General features: G+C 54.5%; 2 protein-coding genes across 10 annotated transcripts in view; one reads left to right on the forward strand and one right to left on the reverse strand.

Annotated features, from left to right (window-relative positions):
- Window positions 1-822: 822 nt before the first annotated feature.
- Window positions 823-16,015, reverse strand: TRADD (TNFRSF1A associated via death domain). Its single transcript, XM_075433319.1, has 5 exons — window positions 15,943-16,015; window positions 13,726-13,877; window positions 10,180-10,457; window positions 8,270-8,462; window positions 823-6,015 (listed from the first exon to the last, which is right to left on the reverse strand). Exons 2-5 carry the CDS (start codon window positions 13,865-13,867, stop codon window positions 5,708-5,710), a joined length of 921 nt encoding a protein of 306 aa, XP_075289434.1. The 5' UTR covers window positions 13,868-13,877; window positions 15,943-16,015; the 3' UTR covers window positions 823-5,707.
- Window positions 16,016-16,213: 198 nt separating this feature from the next.
- Window positions 16,214-19,049, forward strand: part of LOC104334771 (heat shock factor protein 4) — a 38,528-nt gene continuing 35,692 nt past the window's right edge. For 7 of the 9 annotated variants that reach the window (XR_012765286.1, XR_012765287.1, XM_075433304.1 and 4 more), the window contains exons 1-2: window positions 16,214-16,477; window positions 16,573-16,705. The gene's annotated coding sequence lies outside the window, so the exon portion shown is untranslated. Of the gene's footprint in view, window positions 16,478-16,572; window positions 16,706-18,001; window positions 18,336-19,049 lie in introns of those variants that run through there. The other 2 variants (XM_075433306.1, XM_075433308.1) reach the window with 2 other exon arrangements.

Genomic DNA, 19,049 nt, shown 5'->3' on the forward strand with positions numbered 1-19,049 from the left:
GCATGTCACTCCATCTCACAAGGTCAGCTCAGTGATCTCATCGTCCCCCATCAGCAGGTCAACCCTGTTGACCCTGGGCTGGTGTGCTGGCACATGGCTTTCAGTGAGCCACGTGCCAAACGTCCTCCTAGCCGCTGTCGGGCAGAGCCCTGCTCCCTGTCGCTGTGTTCCTGCAGGCACCGCGCCACGCGGCTGGGAATACAGCTTTGTGGTAAATAAAGAAGGGCTGATCTTGTGATTTTTCAAGTACTGTCTGAGATTTAAGTGATTCGGGATGAAATACGTCTCTGCTCGAGTTCATGGCAAAATGAATTTCCCCTGGTTCAGCTGTCAGATCAGCCAGTGGCTTCCGGTGCAAAGCCACCGGAGATGATTTAATGTCCCAGCTCCGTGGCTCCCCAGCTACGGGGCCTTGCGAGAAAGCTCCCTAAAAGCGAAGCACTCGGGTCACAGCGATGGAGGAGCCACGGGTATACAAAGGCACTCGCAGAAGCACAGGGAGCTCTGCCACGCTCGGAGCAGGCCTCCCCTTCTGGTCACGTCTGCTGAAAACGGCTCATCAAAGCCATCACTGGGAACCGAACAAAGGTGGTGGCTGCGCTTGCTCTCGACTCGAAATCGGAGCCATTAACTGGCAGGTGGGGCACCAGCCTTGGTGTCTCCGCGGGAAGCGTGACACTAGACAGGACCCTCCAGGGCATCCAGACACTCTGGCTGGATGCTCCTCTAAGCGCTGGTGGTAGCCAGCGTGGCCAGAACTTCAGTGAACCCCTTTCTTACTACTGCCTTAAGCATTTAATGAAAGTCTCTGAGGCACTCCCATCAAAAGTATATGTTTATTTGTAAAAAAGAATGGAGAAAAAAACAGACCAAAGTGCTTTTTTCTATAAAAGACAATTCCTTGGAGGTTGAATGTCCTAGACCTGAGTGTACATGGCACTGCAATCCATAGACATAGATGGCTGATCCAGATCTGACGGTGAATATCACGGAAATCTGGAATTAGAAAGTCAGCAAGGGATTTTTACACTGATGACTAAGGGACTTAACCACGCATCTCCTACAGATTTCAGTTAGAGATGTATGGCCAAATCCCTTCACTGGCTTTAAAATTCAATCCAGAGAAGACAAAAATAATTTCTGACTCTAGGCCTTAAATTGCCTCACCGTTTGCGCCTCTCTCTGTACAAAAGACCCACGGCCGAACCCTTGTCTGGTGTGGGGCAGCGTGACTTGCCCGTTTCACGTACGCGCTCCAGTATGCGGGCTAGGCTGAAGAAACCCTCTTGACTCCCATGCTAGAGTCTCCTCGGTTTAAGGTGTGTGATACCAGAGGGTCGAGGCTACACCAGATCTTCCAGCTGAACTAAACCAGCAGCTGAAGTGAACCGGAGGCTCCTCGTTGCTGTAGGTGCTCGCTTGCGGTTTCAGAGCCTGTGGGCAGCTGCTGGGGTGGGACTCGGAGACGGCTCTAAGGCACCTTCCCAAACCTCAGCGGGGAGCCAGGCAGCAGGACGGCTTCTCAGGGCTGAACTGGGTTTCGAAATGAGTGGCAAAATTAACAGGTAAGGAAAAACCCCACAACTGCCCCACACTGGGAAAAGACCTTTCTGTGGGGCAGTGTCTGCACCAAGGACCTGTGCCTTCTCTGAGCAAGTAGCTACCCTCAGCTCTAGGTCTACACGCCTTTCTAGCCTTCTGTTTTCTGTATCTTGACAGTGGTGTAAAGTATATTCTGTTTTCTGCCTCGGCTTCCCCCACATTTTGAAGTGGATACAGTTCTGAGACTTCCCAGCAAGGAGACTCCAGCAAACCGTTTTACCTGGAGGCTCTTGTTTCTTCACAAAGCTCTGTAACCTGCTGTGCCGTGACATTAGCACCCCATTTTGCATTGAAAATAATCCAGATACCCATCTTTTCAATGGCAGGGCCGAAGCTGAAAATGGAAACCTGGATAGTGTTGCTGCGAGCTGTCAACACTTGTTTTTAATCCAACTTGCTATGAAAATCTGGAAGAAAAATTTACAATTTCTTTAAGGTCCAGCTCGTGATTTTTAAGCGCTTCCAATCAATAATGCTGAACCCTTTCCTTATTTTTGAGTCAAGCACTGTTTTTCTCTGACAAACTGGTCCACTGTAAGCAGCTGAGACCTGACGCTGCTGGAAGAGAGCACCTTCCCCATCGGCCGTGACGGGGCATCGTGCTCTTCAGCAGATGAAGGCATCGATGGTGTATTTTTAACCAGAACCTGAGAGGGTTCGCATCCACTGACTCTGTCCCCCTGGACAGGCTGATGCTTTTCCTTCGTGACAATTTTATATCAGGGCATCCTCTCAGGTTTCCTTCCGTCAGATGCCTCGCGTCAGAGTGTATCTGCTGAGCATTTTAACTTTCACTCTGTTATTACCTGTTTGAACACTGTAGCTCAGCTATGCCAAAACAAATCATTCGAATTCTCCTTTGGATGGCTCTTTTATTCTTTCTGGCAGACCGAAAGGAGCCTCCTTCAAATCTGAAACACTGCTAAAACTACAAAAACATCCTCTACCACAAAAAAGCCCTCTTGGATCCCTTCCTGCATGCACATTTTGGCCTGGTTGCTGCTGTTTGTTTTATACTTTGTCTATTGCATTTTTTTTATATGCAACTGATTAGCATCTTTATTTGCTTTTAATATCATCTGCTGGGTTGCTGCATGTTTGATTCTGAAACACCACCAGCCCCCCGATTTCTGCGCACCCACGCCCCCCCCCCATATCTCCACACCCAGAAGAGCTATTACAGGACAAGGTCAAATTCACCAGCAGCAGCTCTGCCCGTGGCTTATCTCACGCGCTAGACGTTAGCTAATCGGTGTAAATAGTAGTAAGGGAGTGTCGCTTGCTCGTCTGGCATCGGAGAAGCGCAGTATGTGTGCAGCTGACTTTGCACAGGCAAGGAAGCAAGCCCGAGCGCGCTCCTCTTCCCGCGGCGTGACGGCCAGGCGGTCACCGAGGCGCTTGTTGTAGCCCTTGGTCTAGCACACAGCACCCAGTTTCTGGTGTATCACCGAGTACCCCCAGTGTCCAGCTCCTCCTTCAGCTCCGCTCACCACGTTTCCATCTGAGGTAAAGACACGCCTCGTTCCTTTAACAAATCTCTCCTAACGTTTTTTTCCTTTCTGGGTGCTTCTTCCTTCCCTGCGCGATGCGGGTTCCCTTGCACTTGCACACTGGTGTAAAATCTTCTGGGTAAAACAGAAGTGAATTCAGAGTGAATCTGAAGTGAATCCCCAGCCAAATGCCAAATCAACACACACGACGTCATGTACTCACGATCCAAGTGATCTAGTTCATTCTAAGGCTTCTGTGAAAATTGTCTCTATCCCTGTTTGTGCCAGGTAAGACTAAAAAAGCCGTGCTTTTAGCAAGAAGGAGTCCGCCTGAGGCCAGAACAGAGGTCTCATTGTGTACAATGATGATGACCGATCACAGAAAAGAAGGTAGGAAACCACTATGGTCCCAAAACATGACATGGGCTCAAGACAATTCCACCATGAAATATTGCTGGAAAACCCTTGTTCTTCGAGTCTCGGCAATGAAGGCACCTGTGAATGCTGTTAAAGATGAGGATATTCCAGAAAAGTTGCCAGGAGCTCCAGCACTTAATGGCAGTTTCGAGGGGGAATCTGTGAGTAAGAGGAAACATGCCAACTGCTGGCAGAGGAATAAAACGCACAAGGTTTACATTAAGAAAGCAAGCGTACATCCTTCCTCTTCTGTAGTACAGTTATAGCAGCAAAGAAGTTTTTTTGACTTGAAGTAGATGCTGAATAATAAGCCTTTCTCCTTTTGAGCATTAACAGACGCTATCAAAGTCAGCAGTTCTCACTACTCAGTGGCGGCCTCATGACTGTGTGTGAAAGTTGTGCACAGCCAGTCTGAGAGCTTAGAAATGCTCATGACAAACAAGACAGCAGGCTATGCATGTGACCTTGTTTTCTAAAATATCATTTTTGTAAAATCAAGAGTAGACCCTCTTGCTGTTAAAGTAATTTTCAAGTTTCTGATTTTTTTTTTTTTTTTAAATACCATTTGCCAGGTGGGTTGCTGCCAGACAGAGTTCCCCAGTTGGGATCTGGCAGGAGCACGGAATGCTTTGAGGTATGGCTCCACAGTGGCCTCAACTAAGATCAGCAATTTCAGCTTTAACTCCAGTGAAGGATTAAGATGTCTGTTGTGGTTTCAAAGGCCATCAAGGCTTGCCTGTCTGCAAGCCGGTCCTACCATGAGCACCAGTGGCCCGATACCGGTGTGCACCACAGGCTTTATGTTATGTGTGCGTTGCGTGTGCTGGCAGAGCCACCCTCTGCATCTGAAATAATTTCCAAGGCCCACTGGCTATTCCCATGGATGGGAAGGGCAAAGAGCAAGAGACTCTATTGAAAAGGACAAGTAAAAACCTATCGGGGAAGCGTCGGGAATATGTCAAAGGTAATGGAGCTGCTGTTGTGCTTCACGGAACCTGTGTCATGCCAGATACTTGTTGCTTTGTTATGGGCAAAAGTGTAAACTCCGCTCTGCTGCATCAACCACGCCAGGAGAGAGCCAGCTTCTCCCGCCGGAACTGACAGCATGCAGCGGCCCTGGGGTTCGGGTGTTTTGCCTCTTCAGCCTTTTTTACCCTCAGAATCAGGGCAGGTAAATCCAGGCACGGCAGCTGATGCCCAATTGTCACACAGTGACAACACTACCAGGGAAAGGCTCCGTGCAAATCCCGACTCCTGCGAGGCACGGCGGCACGAGCTATCCTCTCCGGCCAACCCAGCAGGCCGAGGGCGGGCGGTCGGGAAGAGAGCGCAGGCACCAGCAGCCAGCTGGTCAGAGGCGACCGCCCAGCTCTGCACGCTGGGGGCAGGACGCTGTGTTTTGCTTTTCACGGATTGCAGGCTCCCTCAGGCTGGAGGGAAAGAGCTAAGCGCGACGTAGTCCACATGTTATTGTCCACCGTGGTCCAGTAAAGTTGGGAGTCATTCTCTGAATTTGTGTTTGTCCGTACTGCTTGTTCAGTGCCTGAAATTTGTTCTACAGCAGCAATCTTCTGCCCTGTGGAAGCTTACGACTGTCCCAGGTAAAATGGAAACCTCCAGGTGGTGAGAGGTGGGAAGAAGCTATTCTAGGGTAGGGCAGGACAGATGCACTTGCACAAATGTTCCTCATCTGAAGAACAAGGAAGGAAAATAATATAAAATGGACTTTTCCTTAATTTCCCCTCTGTCTTTGCTTGATGTCATGCCTCAGGGCATAAATGTCTTCAACATAAAAAAAATATATTGCAGGTCTCCAGGTGATGGCCCCAGGCCACAGCCTGAGAAACAGTGGCATTGTCTGCTTCCCAGAGACTTCCTCTGAGACGCCTTCCTTGCTTTTCTCCTCTCCTCCCCCCCTCCCCTAGGGCTCCGACTGTCTGGCTGCCTCCCGGTGACATTTCAGTCCTGAAGAAAATCAGGCTGAAAGCCTCTCTCACCAGTTCACGGAAAGAGAATGAAATAAGGAATGTTGGAGGTCCGTGCTGCCTTCTGTGAGCACAGAACCTCTGCCCCGGGCATTCCCACCTGCATGGAAACCTGCAGTGATTTTCAGCACCTTACAGTCCCAGAGGCTGGCAGCAGTCTCATACCCTAGCTAAAGCAAGCAAGCCCTCAGCAATGCCACTACCCTCTGGGCTCTAGGAGCAGTCCTCGTTGGAATGGAGGCCCAAGAGCTCCTCAGCCAAGCTGATAAGCCCGTTTTCTTCCAGGGCTGCGATCAGCCGCGCTATTGTGGCCTTCTTCCCCTCCGACTGGATAAACCGCAGCAGCAGCTGATAGGCTTGTTCGTATAGTCCCTCCCGGTCATACTCGAGGGCCAGGTTATCAATGACAGGATCACGCAGGGCCCGGCAGTTCCTCTGCAAGGAGCGGCCTACTTGCTTCCATTTCTTGGACACCAGCTTGGCAAATTTCTGGTGGTCGTCCGGTGTGAGCGTTCTGTTGGCTGAAAGGGACAGAGGGCAGGTAAAACACGGGTTTTCCCAGCTGATGTGATGCAGCTTGGGCCAGCCCAAGGTTTGCTCAATATTCTGTGGAGCGGGGAGTCTGTTCAGTGTCCGCAGCACGTCATTAAACCGCTGTGGAGCTGCTCTGCTTGCCCTGCGGTGTTTTAACGCCAGGGCAGCACTGCAAGTTTGGAGCAGAAGTGCAAGAGCAGTGAAGCTAAAGGGACTGCCATGCCACGGGCAGAGGGTCTGCGCGCTCCGACGGCATTCCTCCACCACCGGGAAGGGAAAATCAGCCTCGCCGCGTAGGGTGGTCTCCCTGCTCTCTGCGTACGAGCTGGACGTGCCTGCTCTCCGCGCAGTGTGCCATCCCCCAGGGCAGTGCTGGTGTCTTGGGTGGCAAACCGCAGTGCGTGGTGACACGCTGACCAGCTCACCGCCGTCTGCCCTGGCACATCGGAGCCCCTGGCCTCGCTCAGCCTGCTCCCTTACTGAAATCCTCCCACAACATCAGAGTACCTGGGCTTGTCCCCACACTGCATGCTTGGCAGTGTCTATTTTCCTTTTTTTTTCCCTCCCCCAGGATGGGACTGTCCTGTGGTTTGACAGAGCTCTTTTTTTTTTTTTTTTCCCCGATGGACATCCTCTTTATTTGTTTCAGCCTTTCAAAAGCAGCTCAGTAAGGCCTTTCTGACCAAGTCCCCTGCTCCCTACCCAAGCGCCCTCAAAACACTGAAACGCAGACAGGAGCTTCTCTCCTTGGCTGTTTAGCACTGCAGACTACATAGACAGCTTAAGCACGCTCAGAAATGATCTAGCTGTGATCTCAAGATAAAATTGCTGCGTGACACTGCCTGAAAGCTCTCTGTAGGGGACAGACCTCACAGACAGCCAGCATACTGCAAGGAGCAATCATCAATGACCTGGATGAAGAGTGAGAGTGTACCCTCAGCCTGTTTGCTGATGATATTAAACTGGGAAGAGTGGTGGATACACCGTCAGGCTGTGCTGCCATTCAGCGAGACCTGGACAGGCTGGAGAGTTGGGCAGAGAGAAACCTGATGAGGTTCAACAAGGGCAAGTGCAGGGTCCTGCACCTGGGCAGGAACAACCCCAGGCACCAGTACGGGCTGGGGCTGACCTGCTGGAGAGCAGCTCTGCGGAGAGGGACCTGGGTGCGCTGGGGGACAACAAGTTGACCATGAGCCAGCAGTGTGCCCTGGTTGCCAAGAAGGCCAATGGGATCCTGGGGTGCATCAAGGAGTGTGGCCAGCAGGACGAGGGAGGTTCTCCTCCCCCTCTACTCTGCCCTGGTGAGGCCCCATCTGGAGTGCTGTGTCCAGTTCTGGGCTCCCCAGTTCAAGAAAGATGAGGAGCTACTGGAGAGAGTCCAGCGGAGGGCTGCGAGGATGGTGAGGGGCCTGGAGCATCTCTCCCCTACAAGGAGAGGCTGAGGGAGCTGGGCTTGTTCAGCCTGGAGAAGAGAAGGCTGAGAGGGGACCTTAGAAATGCCTCCAAATATCTGCAGGGTGGGTGTCAGGAGGATGGGGCCAGACTCTTTCCAGTGGTGCCCAGCGACAGGACAAGGGCCAATGGGCACAAACTGAAGCACAGGAAGTTCCAGCTGAACACGAGGAAGAACTTCTTCCCTCTGAGGGTGACGGAGCCCTGGCCCAGGCTGCCCAGGGAGGCTGTGGAGTCTCCTTCTCTGGAGATATTCAAGACCCGCCTGGACGCGGTGCTGTGCAGCCTGCTGTGGGTGACCCTGCTTCGGCAGGGGGTTGGACTGGGTGACCCACAGAGGTCCCTTCCAACCCCGACCATTCTGTGATTCTGTGATTCTGTGAGCCTGGACGAATTGGTCCTGGCTGAAAGCAGGGCTGATGGTGTCCATAGTAACCTTCCCAGTCTGATCCAACCTATGCTATTAACTCACCTCAACCAAATGACATGGAGGAAGAGAACCGTGCTGTATTCTTCCTTTCGGTATTAAGTCTTAAATGTGAGGAACCTGGAAAGGATGCAGACTCTGAAGCATCTGGCTCTGTGCCACCCCAGAAAGAAAACAGGTCGAGGCCTGATCTGAAGCAGCAGGGCAGTATCTTAGGATTACTGTGGTTCCTTCCTCACAGGCTGGTGGGAAATCCATGATTTCTCTGAGGCAGACCCCAATCTATAGTCACATTAATCCTGCCTTTTGGGCTTTGAGACAAGGAAGACCAAGGACTCTCTTGGTCAGTTCCAGCTACTCACCAAACTGTTGTCCCTGAAAGACGAAGGTGACTTGCGGGAAAAGGGAGCTGCCTTGAGAAGGATGAGGTAGAGATGGGGGGTTCAGAGGCGCGTAGTCTTTTACAGCCATCTTGTTGTTGATGCTCTGGTGAACAACCAGGCTCTTGAGGCATTCCTCCAGCTCTGTGATTTCCTCATCCCGCAGGCGGTCAGGCTGTAATGCAAACAGCATCAGTGATTCACGTCAGGTTCACCATCATCCAAAGCTGCAGATGCTTACCTGGAAGGTGCAGCTTAAGATGATGGTGTCCAGAGAGGAGCAATGAGATAGCTATGGCCTGGGTTGCAAACCGATCAAATGAGTCTAATGGAGGTTTGGCTACAAATGTGTGAATTTGAATCTGTAACGTGACAGGAAACAGGCCATCTCCCCTCTCCTGGGTTTCCTGCATGCAGCAGCAAACGCTTACAAGTTGTGTAAAACTGCTACCAGTCCATGTTTGTTTTCAGCAGCCCGCCGCAAGGATCAGCATGCACCACAGGCAGCGTGGCTTCTCTGACTTACTCCACGTGAGGGTCAGACCCACAGAATAGGGTGACCTGATCCAACAGCTCACGGCCACCAAAGCAGGCAAGCCCTGCTACCCTCCTTCTCTCTCTCTGCCCCTCCATTACCTAAGTTTTGTTGTTCCTGGATCCTCTCCAAGCTGATTTTTCTTAATAAGCAAGAGAAAACCAGTCTGTCCTCCAAAAAGCAGGTAACAAGAAAAGGAGTAAAGAAGGCAAAGCACATGGGAAGAGACAAATTTGGCAAGCGTTCTGACTCAGGTCAGTGTTTAGCTGGTGTGCAGCAGGTTGGTGGCCAGCATGGCCCGCGGCCGGTGACGGCTCTGCCACAGTGTCCTGTTTCTGACTGCTGCATTGTTAGGCAGAGGTCAAACCATGTCAGTTTTGGGGAACTGACAGCAAGCCCATCTCTTTCGTCAAGTCAGCTAGTTCAGCAGAGGGAGGGAGCCGCAAGCAGAAGTTGACAGAGTATGGGATATCACATGTTGTTTGGGCCAGGGCTGAAAAGGTTTGCATTTCAGTCTCTGTGAAAACCAATCTGGGAAAACACACTCTTGTGCCTAATCTTCCCAAGCAGACGGTGACTACCTGTTTCTCAGGACCATCTCGAGGGAACCAGAGCTAAAAAGTATTGCTAGTTCCAGGAGGGAAAAAAGAGGGGAGAAGAAAGGCAATGAGCATAATCGTGTCAAGTGCCTTGGTTCTGTGGTGAGATGACGAGATCTCACCGTTCCTGCTAGCAGGGTTAGAGTGCCAGTGCCAAAGCGTGCAATGAGCTAGACGTTAGATATCACCCCTGAGAGAGGGACTTTGCCCTCAGAAGGGCAGCCTGCTGCTGCTGGCAGCAGATGCTGTGTCCCCCCACCCTGTCACAAGCTGTTGGGGTGACGCGCAGAGTGTTGGCGCTGACGCTCGTTCCTAGGTGCAGTTCCCATTGCTGCTCTTGGAGGGGGTGGTGTGCGAGAGAGGGGGGGGAAGGTGCTGAGTAGTGACACTTCCACACAGGACTGCTCTTCTCTCTGCCTGCCTCACAGATGTATCGAGGCTTGTGCTCTCAACTGCACCTTCTAGAATTCCTCATCTTACTGTTGATAACACCTGTACTAATTGTTATACGCAGAAATCACAGTGATTTAGCAGAATCTCTATAGGCTGTTTTAGGTAACTCTACTGCACTTCCAGAAAAGTGCGCGGCTCTTTTCTGGGGAAGGGCAGCGCTGTTTCTCCATATTACAGGTGAGATCTGAAGGATGGAGAAGTCAACAACCCAGCTCGCTGCAGCAGAGCAAGATTTGCACCCACCTTCCCAAGTCCTGTGCTACGGCTTCTCATTGCTGCCTGGCCTTCCTCCCTCTCCCATTCACCTTTTCTCTGTAGATGCACTCCAGGCAGCGATCCTCGTCCTTCAGCATGCTGTCGAGGTGCTCGTTGCCAGCCTTCAGCTCCATTTCAAGAGGCACTGTGCTCAAGGCCAAGGAGAGCTGGAGGTGGTTCTGGAGGGACTCCTGGAGCGCTCCTTCCCGGTAGCTCTGCAGGAACCGGCGGCAGTTCTCCTGCTTGCAGAACTTGAGCTGGACTATCAGGTGCGGGTGGCTGCAGTGCACTTTGAGCATGTCCACCCCATTCACGCTGCCGGTGGAGTCTGGCAGGGAGGAGCGAGCAGAGTCACTGTCCAGGCATGAGACAGACAAACCAGACCCACTCCCATCCACCACCAACCCGCAGTGGAGTAGCTTTTGAATTCTCTCTATGATAAAATCCTCTGGGACAAAAAACCTGCGTGTAAACCCAAGAGGAAAGGGGGACGTTTTTGCTGCCCTGCCACCATCAGTCCCCACAAAGTATGGTGTCCAGCTGAAGCCATACAGTACTACACTCCAGGTAATTATCTCAACGCTGTTTATTAGGGGAGGTTTTCAGCCTGAGGTTCTGTTTCCAGGACAGAAATGGTTATGCTAAACCGGTAGCACAGGAATGTTTGGTAGGTGAAAGCGCATAGTTCAGCTCAGCGCTCAGACTTCAGTCCTTGTGACTGGAATTTTCTGCCGTCAAGAAGGTTCTGGAGAGAGACCCCGTGCTTCCCCTCCCCCCCCGCGCCCAGAGGTAACTTCTTGCTGGCTCTGAGCCTTCATCACATCACACAAATGGCGAATGACATATCCAGCCACAGGAATTAGGCTGCTGGAGACTGAGCCTTGACTTGTTAAGCTCTTTGCATGGAGAATTAATTCACAGGAAAATCAAGGCACGGAGAAGCCAGCGATGTACCCTCTCACGTTAGTGCGGGGGGAGCACGAGCGACACGGACAACAGAAACCACCCAGGCCTTCATTCTTCCTTCTCCCAGCAAAATTTAATTTTGATTAGCTGTGCACACTGACTTTGTCTCCACAGGGATTTTCTATGCTGATGATGACAGTTTAGAGTACGTGTTTTTCTCTCTTTGGCAGCAGGGGCCTGTGGGAGGCTGGCTGTGCTGCTTCCAGACCCAAATTCACCCCTGGGCCTGTCGCTGCACAGGGCTGCACAGAGGTACCAGCTCAGACTGGCACAATGTCAGCTATTTCCAAACCACGCGTCACGGCAATATTTAGACATGTTTGGAAGAGAATCCCAAGGCAAAGCAGACGTGTGCTCCACATGAGGCGGGACAAGTGACCCGGCATTTAAAAGGATGTGAGCTAACATTGGCTTTGCGGGGTTCACAGAGTCCTGGCTGCATCAGCAAGTCCAGTCTGGACCAGATGTGTAACTGGGACGTGGGGCTGGGGACCTAGTAACGGCATTCTAATTCACCGTTGCTGATGAGAAATGTCTTTTTATCACTTCCTTCATGCTTTTTTTTGTTTTTTTTCATGAGTGCTCGTTAAACAAAAGCTTCCATAACAGGGTAAGAGGGCTAGGGAGGGAAAAGCTGTACAGATGCGGTACCCTTCGTGAACGGGGTATGAGACAGCTGTAAAGCTACCTCAGCAGAGAGCCCTTCACACACACTTCTTCACAAAACTTCAGCCAGCTTCAGATTTCATGTCCTTTTTAGGTCTGAATAAGCATGGTAGGATTTAGCACTTTTGTGGGCTTTCCTGTAAATGTGTAAGTGGGTTCACGTTCTAACGACACAAAGCAGCCATAAATCGAGCTTAACTGGACAACTGTGTCAGGCACCCTGCTGCTTCGCACTTTGGATCAAGCTGCAAGGCGAGCGGGCCGGTATCGGATAAACTAGCTGACTTTGCTAGACTGATGATTGCCAGAAGAAATTACAGCACAGTTACACAAGCCCAGTTAAACAATATAGGGTCAGCTGTGTGACAGGTAAAGCACACCGTGAGAGTCATTCTAGGTAAATATGACAAACTCTTCAAACTACTATTCTTCTGCAGTCAGCCTGGTGCAAGGATGAATAGAGAAACATAGTTTTACAGCTATTTGCATCTCAAGTCCTTTTCTGACGTAAACAGGATCACGTACAGCGGAAGCCAATGTAATTGTGCCTGCTTACATCAGAAAAAACTTATCCTGGCTGTCACTCATTTTAAAAATCAGCTCCTCAAAGTAGAAATCATGCTTCTGTGGCGGTAAAGACAGAAATTAAATCTTCTTTCATAGCACTTGCAATCTTTTCCCCTCTTACAGAAATGGGTTTAAACAAACATTCATAAAGTAGGGTAACTCACAGGACAGTTCAATCTGGAAGGAAGCCCAGGAAGTCTCTAGCCCAACCTCCCATGCGAAGCAGGGTCAGCTCTGAGGTCAGACCAAGTTACTCAGGGTTTTATCCAGTCCTGTTTTGCAAACCCCCAAGGATGGAGAATACGCAGTCACTCTGGGCAACCGCCTGACTGGCCTCATGGGGAAAATGTTGGTCCTTCTACCTGGTGTCTAGCCCAGGAGAGGGACCTGGGAGTGCTGGTGGACAACAAGTTGACCATGAGCCAGCAGTGTGCCCTGGTTGCCAAGAAGGCCAATGGGATCCTGGGGTGCATCAAGAGGAGTGTGGCCAGCAGGTCGAGGGAGGTTCTCCTTCCCCTCTACTCTGCCCTGGTGAGGCCCCATCTGGAGTGCTGTGTCCAGTTCTGGGCTCCCCTGTTCAAGAAAGATGAGGAGCTACTGGAGAGAGTCCAGCGGAGGGCTACGAGGATGAGGAGGGGACTGGAGCACCTCTCCTACAAGGAGAGGCTGAGGGAGCTGGGCTTGTTCAGCCTGGAGAAGAGAAGGCTGAGAGGGGACCTTATAAACGCTTATGAATATCTGCAGGGTGGGTGTCAGGAGGATGGGGCCAGACTCTTTCCAGTGGTGCCCAGCGACAGGACAAGGGGCAACAGGCACAAACTGAAGCAGAGGAAGTTCCAGCTGAACACGAGGAAGAACTTCTTCCCTCAGAGGGTGACGGAGCCCTGGCCCAGGCTGCCCAGGGAGGCTGTGGAGTCTCCTTCTCTGGAGATATTTAAGACCCGCCTGGACGCGGTGCTGTGCAGCCTGCTCTGGGTGACCCTGCTTCAGCAGGGGGTTGGGCTGGGTGACCCACAGAGGTCCCTGCCAACCCCGACCATGCTGGGATTCTCTTGTTTAAACTTGTGCCTGTCGCCTCTCATTCCCCACACACCGCTGTGCAGAGTGTGGGTCCATGTCCCCCTCCCCACAGGTACTGGCAGGCTGTTGGTAGACTCCTCCAAAGCCTTCTCTTCCCCAGGCCAGACAGGTCCAACTCCCTCAGCCTCTCCTCACAGGACAAGCGCTCCAGCCCCCAACCATCTTGGTGGACCTCTGTTGAACTCGCTCCACTTTACTGTCTTTCCTAAATACGGTGAGCACCAGCTTTCCTCACCCATGAGTGTGAGAGTAAAGAAAGGCACGGCATCGCGTGAAGAGATGAGACAGCGTGCCACCACATCAGACAGCATGGGTACCTGCTAATGCCAGCTTCAGCGCCTTGAACACATTAGGTTTTTTCTGGGAGCTTTCGTAGAGAGATGGCAGAACGATGGTCTTGCACGTCGACTGGAGGAAGAGATAAGCGCTGCCGATCCAAGGAGCGGGGCTGCCTGCCATCTTCAGCACCCTGCAAAATCACACAGGTGGGAAGATCACAGGGAAAAGGGCCTGATGCCAGGCGAGTGCTTACAGCAAACACTAAGCGTGAGCATGATGGGATTATGGGGATTTACCCTCACTTCCTAGAGGAGGTGGTGGTGGTGTTAAAGCAAGTGTAATGTTTGAGGAGTTTACTGTTATTGTGCAAAGCACAGCACAGCACAGTGGGACACGGTGTCCCAAAGAATCTGCAGCTCACAAAGCTCTGCCTTCATTTTCCGCTGGAGTCCATTCGTTTCAGTCCAACGAGACTCCGAAGCAAAGAGTTTCAGCCCTCCCGCCGCTGACTGCCCAGCCGAGCTGGCAAGCTCTAAAGACGCACAGTTGGGGTGCTCCGGGCAGCACCCAGCAGTCCTGGTTCTGGCACCTTCACGGGGACTGAAGCCCTACTGCAGGCAGAGGCGTTCTGCCTGAGGTCCCGGTCCCCTGGCTGTCCTCACTAAAGGACACGGTACAGAGCGCAGGGCTCGTGCAGCAGGACGCTCAGTGCTGTCCCTCTGCTTTATGTACTAGCTCATTTATCAGCCCTCTCCCACCATTTGCCATGGTGACAAGTCATTTGAGGGTTTGGGGGCTCCAGTCCCAAGCCCTGTCCCCTCTCTCTGACTGCTTGCTGGTACGTCTGTCACACCATCAGCTGCTTCCCTGCAGGCATCTCTTCCTTCCTGCTTTCTGCCCGTTGCTCAGCCCCAGCAGCCTTCCCTCGGCTGGCCACAAGAGTCCTTCTCTTCAGCTGTCCTTTGGACCATGTTCTCTGGTCACCAGGGACGGCCAGACGAGAAGGACGACCTACGGACGGGCTGTCCTCGGGCCGGTAGCTGGGGCTGGGAGCCATTTCCATCCCTTGCATCATGTCCAACAGGGCACGGGGACACACAGTCCGGGCCATTTCCTTACTGTGATTTTGAACTGTGCTCAGCACGGAAGCCTTCCACTTGTTCAGAAAATACAGGAAATAACCAGCAAATCGTAAAATTCACACTGAACTTCAGGAGGTCAAGGAGTGCCTGTGGGATGCCGGAGCGAGTGCTTGCAGGCTGCCTCTCCCTCGTCACACCGGCCTTTGAGAAAAGCAGCTGGTAAAGAGGAAAGGGGAGGACGCACTGCTGCTGCGCAGTCCCAGGCCTGGTCTGAGCCTCCAAACACCAGGAATTTTGGGATCTGGGCACCCATCTCCTAGCGCCTCGCAAAAGGAGGGTAACAGAAATCCCAGTAACATCCTACAAATCTACACAGGTGGAATATTGAAAAGATTTAACCCATAGATCAATTTATCACCTTTCACAGTGCGAATGCCCGGGAGGTCCCTGCCAGCCCAGAGGCACACCGAGTGCAGGGACCCCGCTGCACCCCAGACCCCGCTGCCCCTGCACCCCTGCCCCTCACAGACGGGGCTCCCGCTCCCCAGCACCCGCTTGGTTCGACTCAGCGACGCTGAAATCACACCGGGCCTGCGAAGAACCTCGGGCAGGGAGCCCTTCGCTGGCAGGCCTGCACAGTGTCACCCCAGCTGGGGGGTTCCCTGCCCAGTGTCAACCCAGTGGGGGGGTTCCCTGCCCAGCCTTACCCCAGCGGGGGGTTCCCTGCCCAGTGTCACCCCAGTGGGGGGGTTCCCTACCCAGCCTTACCCCAGCAAGGGGGTTCCCAGCCCAGCCACACCGCAGCGGGGGGGTTCCCAGCCCCATCCCAGTGCTCCCAGCAGCCGCGGCCGCTCAGCCCCTGGAGCAGGGCCACCCCGGGGCAGCGAGGAGCGCGGGGGAGCATCGCTGCCGCCTTTCTGGCCGACCTCTGGCCGGCGTCGGGCTCAGTTCCCGCCAGAGCCCAGCGGAGAGGGGGCTGTGAGGGAGAGCCGGGGCAGCGGCCCGCCGTCAGACGGCGCGCCCCGCCAACGCGCCCCGGCCCCGCCGCCCTGCCCGGGGGACCGGGCCCGCCGAGCGCCCGCCAGCCCGGCCCTGCCCCGGCGGCGCCCCCGTCCCCGTCCAGTCCAGTCCCGTCCCGTCCCGCCGGCCGCAGCCCGGGCCCCGGGGCTTTACCTCCTGCCGCCGCCGCCCGCCCGGCCTCGGCGCCGCCACTTCCGCCTCTGCGCCGGGGCCGCGGCACCGCCCGCTCCCCGGGCCCCCGGGGGGAGCCGGGCGCTGCGGGGGCCGAGCGGGAAAGCGACCTGCCCCCCCCTTACCCCGCCGTGTCCGCGAGCACCGCCCGCTCCCTCCCGCCGGCCACGGGGCCGGGGTCCAGCCCGTGCTGCTCCCCCCCCGGCGTGGGGGGGTGCGGGGCAGGGCCGGCCGTGCGTGCGGGGGGGGGCTGCGGGGCAGGGCCGGCCGTGCGTGGCTCCCTGCCGCGGAGCTCACGCCGGAGCACCCGCAGCAGCCCCCGGGGGTGGCCAGGGCTCGGCAGGCAGAGCGGCTGATGGCGTGGGGTTTGCTTGTCCAGGAGAAGCCCGCAGGCTTGAGCGGACGCTGCTGTCCAAGAGGGCGGTGGGCGAAAGGTCCCCGAGCCCGGCAGCGCTGGAGGAGGGGACCTCCGGGGCTTGGCAGAAGCCGAGCAGCCCGATGCGGAGCTCTGTGGCGGGTAGGTCCTCGCGTCCCCCGCGAGGAGGGCTGGGACCACGGTGTCAGCAGAGCTGCTGAGTTCCGCTGGCCCTTCTGCTTTGGTCCTTCCCGCAGGGATACCTGAAGGATCTCCCAGCTCTTTCTGAGCCAGGCCAGGCTGTCAACGAGAGGATCTGTGGTGAGCAAAGGAGGAGCTGGGAGCTCCAAAGCAAGGAGCTGGGTTTGGGTCTCCGTCGCTCAACCTCAGGTAGGAGCCTCCTGCCCAGGCTGCGTTGGACCTGCAGAGGTGTCCTGCCGCGCGCAGAGGGGTAACAGCATCTCCCTGGTTGGTCCCCAGCTGGGCAGAAGCTGCTGTGGGCCTGGGGCCAGATTTTGTGCCCATGTGCATGGTGAGGGGACTAGAGCATCTCTCCTACGAGGAGAGGCTGAGGGAGCTGGGCTTGTTCAGCCTGGAGAAGAGAAGGCTGAGAGGGGACCTTAGAAATGCCTACAAATATCTGCAGGGTGGGGGTCAGGAGGACGGGGCCAGACTCTTTCCAGTGGTGCCCAGCGACAGAACAAGGGGCAATGGGCACAAACTGAAGCAGAGGAAGTTCCAGCTGAAACCGAGGAAGAACTTCTTCCCTCTGAGGGTGACAGAGCCCTGGCCCAGGCTGCCCAGGGAGGCTGTGGAGTCTCCTTCTCTGGAGATATTTAAGCCTCGCCTGGACGTGGTGCTGTGCAGCCTGCTCTGGGTGACCCTGCTTCGGCAGGGGGGTTGGGCTGGGTGACCCACAGAGGTCCCTTCCAACCCCGACCATTCTGTGATTCTGTGATTCTGTGCTAGCTGCTCTCGCTTTGGTTTGGCAGTCGCTTTGCGCAAACTCCCTGGGGAACTGAGCTTCCATCAAAAGTGGGAAGCATTATACAAGATTTTATATATATGTATATATATTTAAAATACATGTATATTTAATGCTATTTTACAACAAAAGTATTTTAACAATATAAGCGAATTTGTTTGCCAAAGGAGAAACATAACTGAAATAAATTCTTGAAGGGGTTAATCCAGGCTGTGTCTCCTGGGTGCTCTCCTGTCCAGGGCCAGGCAGCACCCACAGCCCGCGTCAGGGTCAGTGGCCTGGAGGTGCCAGCGCTTCGGGAAACCTGGGGTTCACTCGCTGACAGTTTAAGAAGCAACTTGTGAGTTCGTGAATTTAAGGGTTAAAGGGGTTACACGAGCTCAGACATCCCAGCCTTCCTCTACAAAAAAAAAGCCTGAAGCGGTGCGGGTTCCCAGAGCACAGGGCGAGTTGCTGTGGGGACTGTCACCCGCCCGTGTCCTGTAAACACTTCTCCTCGAAGCTAATCTGCTCGCTGTGTACTGAGGGGGTAAAAAAGGAACGGGCGGCTGAGGCCCGAGTTTCAGTTCCGCCAGCCCTTGCTGAGTGTGTGCGTTCAGGGAGCATCCCGGGCGGCGAAATCAAAGTGCTTGGTGGGCACTCGGGAGTTTCTCCCTGTTGTTTCCCGCTTGGGAAGTAAAGACGCCAGTGAGGGGAGAGGCAGGGGCTCAGCCGGGATGAGATTTGGGTGTCGGGGTTCGATCGTGTGCCACGGCTGCAGCGTGGAAGGGCCCGTGCTGGGGCCCCGCGGGGAAGCGGGGTGCTGGGCGGCTGCGGGGGGACGGGTGCTGAAGGAGGAGGAGGACAGGGCTGTGGATCCGTGCCTTCCCATGAAGGCCGGCGCAGCGTCCCGGCTCCCACGCCGGGGGCAGGGAAGGCGCCTCTCTCCCCGCTGTTATTTTTGGCATCTCCTCCTCCGCTCCTCCTTCCGGGGCGCAGCTGGTGCTGGGAGCCGCAGGCGGGGAGCGCAGAGGAAGACGGGCTCTGCTCCGAGAGGTACGCTGCGCCCCTTCCCTGCCTGCCCGGGGCTGGAGGGGACACCGCGGCGGGGGGTTCCTCGTTGGCGTTGGGTGTCCATCCGTCCCGCTGGCGTTGGGCGTCCGTCCCGCTGGCGTTGGGCGTCCGTCCCGCTGGCGTTGGGCGTCTCACCCGAGCACAGCACCGCCTGTTCCTGTTTGGGCCACGGCCGCTCGCTCCCGGCCTCGGGGCCTGCTGTGCAGAGAGCTGACGAAGCTCGGCGCAGCAGCCGGCAGCGCTCCTCCGTCGTGCGGTTAAGAAAACGCGGAGGTCCTCGGCGGCTCACGAGATCCAGCCCGGACCCAGCTGTCCTCGCTGGGGCAGGCACCCGGGGTGGACCTACGCCAACCCACAGCGTTCACAGACTGTGAACCAGTGCTCCTCGCTGACCCAGAGCCATTCAGTTACTTAAAGCAGCACTGACGATTTTGCCTTTCTGCGTTCCTGCTCTTGGGCCGTATTTTTAAGCTTTTCCAAGCAGTCACCGTGGCTAGAAATGCACTCTTACTTTCTGAGATTTAGGGTCCCTTTTACGTGACTCCAAGGGCCCAGGCTTTAAGGCAAAATATCATAATGAAAGTGAAAGTAGCTGAACACCTAAGATTTCAGGTAGGGCAAAGGGCAGTTTAACGTTTTGGCAAATGGGTATTAGAGCCTGTGTTAAAAGCAGCTAAAAGTACAAGAGCAGCATCT

The sequence above is a fragment of the Opisthocomus hoazin genome, chromosome 12 (assembly GCF_030867145.1).
Source record: "Opisthocomus hoazin isolate bOpiHoa1 chromosome 12, bOpiHoa1.hap1, whole genome shotgun sequence".
NCBI lineage: Eukaryota > Metazoa > Chordata > Aves > Opisthocomiformes > Opisthocomidae > Opisthocomus > Opisthocomus hoazin.

Bases quoted from the DNA above. Each gene is read 5' to 3' on its own strand.
- TRADD (XM_075433319.1), bottom strand. From the start codon at position 13,867: ATGGCAGGCAGCCCCGCTCCTTGGATCGGCAGCGCTTATCTCTTCCTC. The intron at 10,458-13,725 runs GTACCCATGCTG...CCTCCCTGCCAG, and splicing joins GCTGAAGCTGGCATTAGCAG to ACTCCACCGGCAGCGTGAAT. The intron at 6,016-8,269 runs GTGAGTAGCTGG...TGTCCCTTTCAG, and splicing joins CTTTCAGGGACAACAGTTTG to CCAACAGAACGCTCACACCG.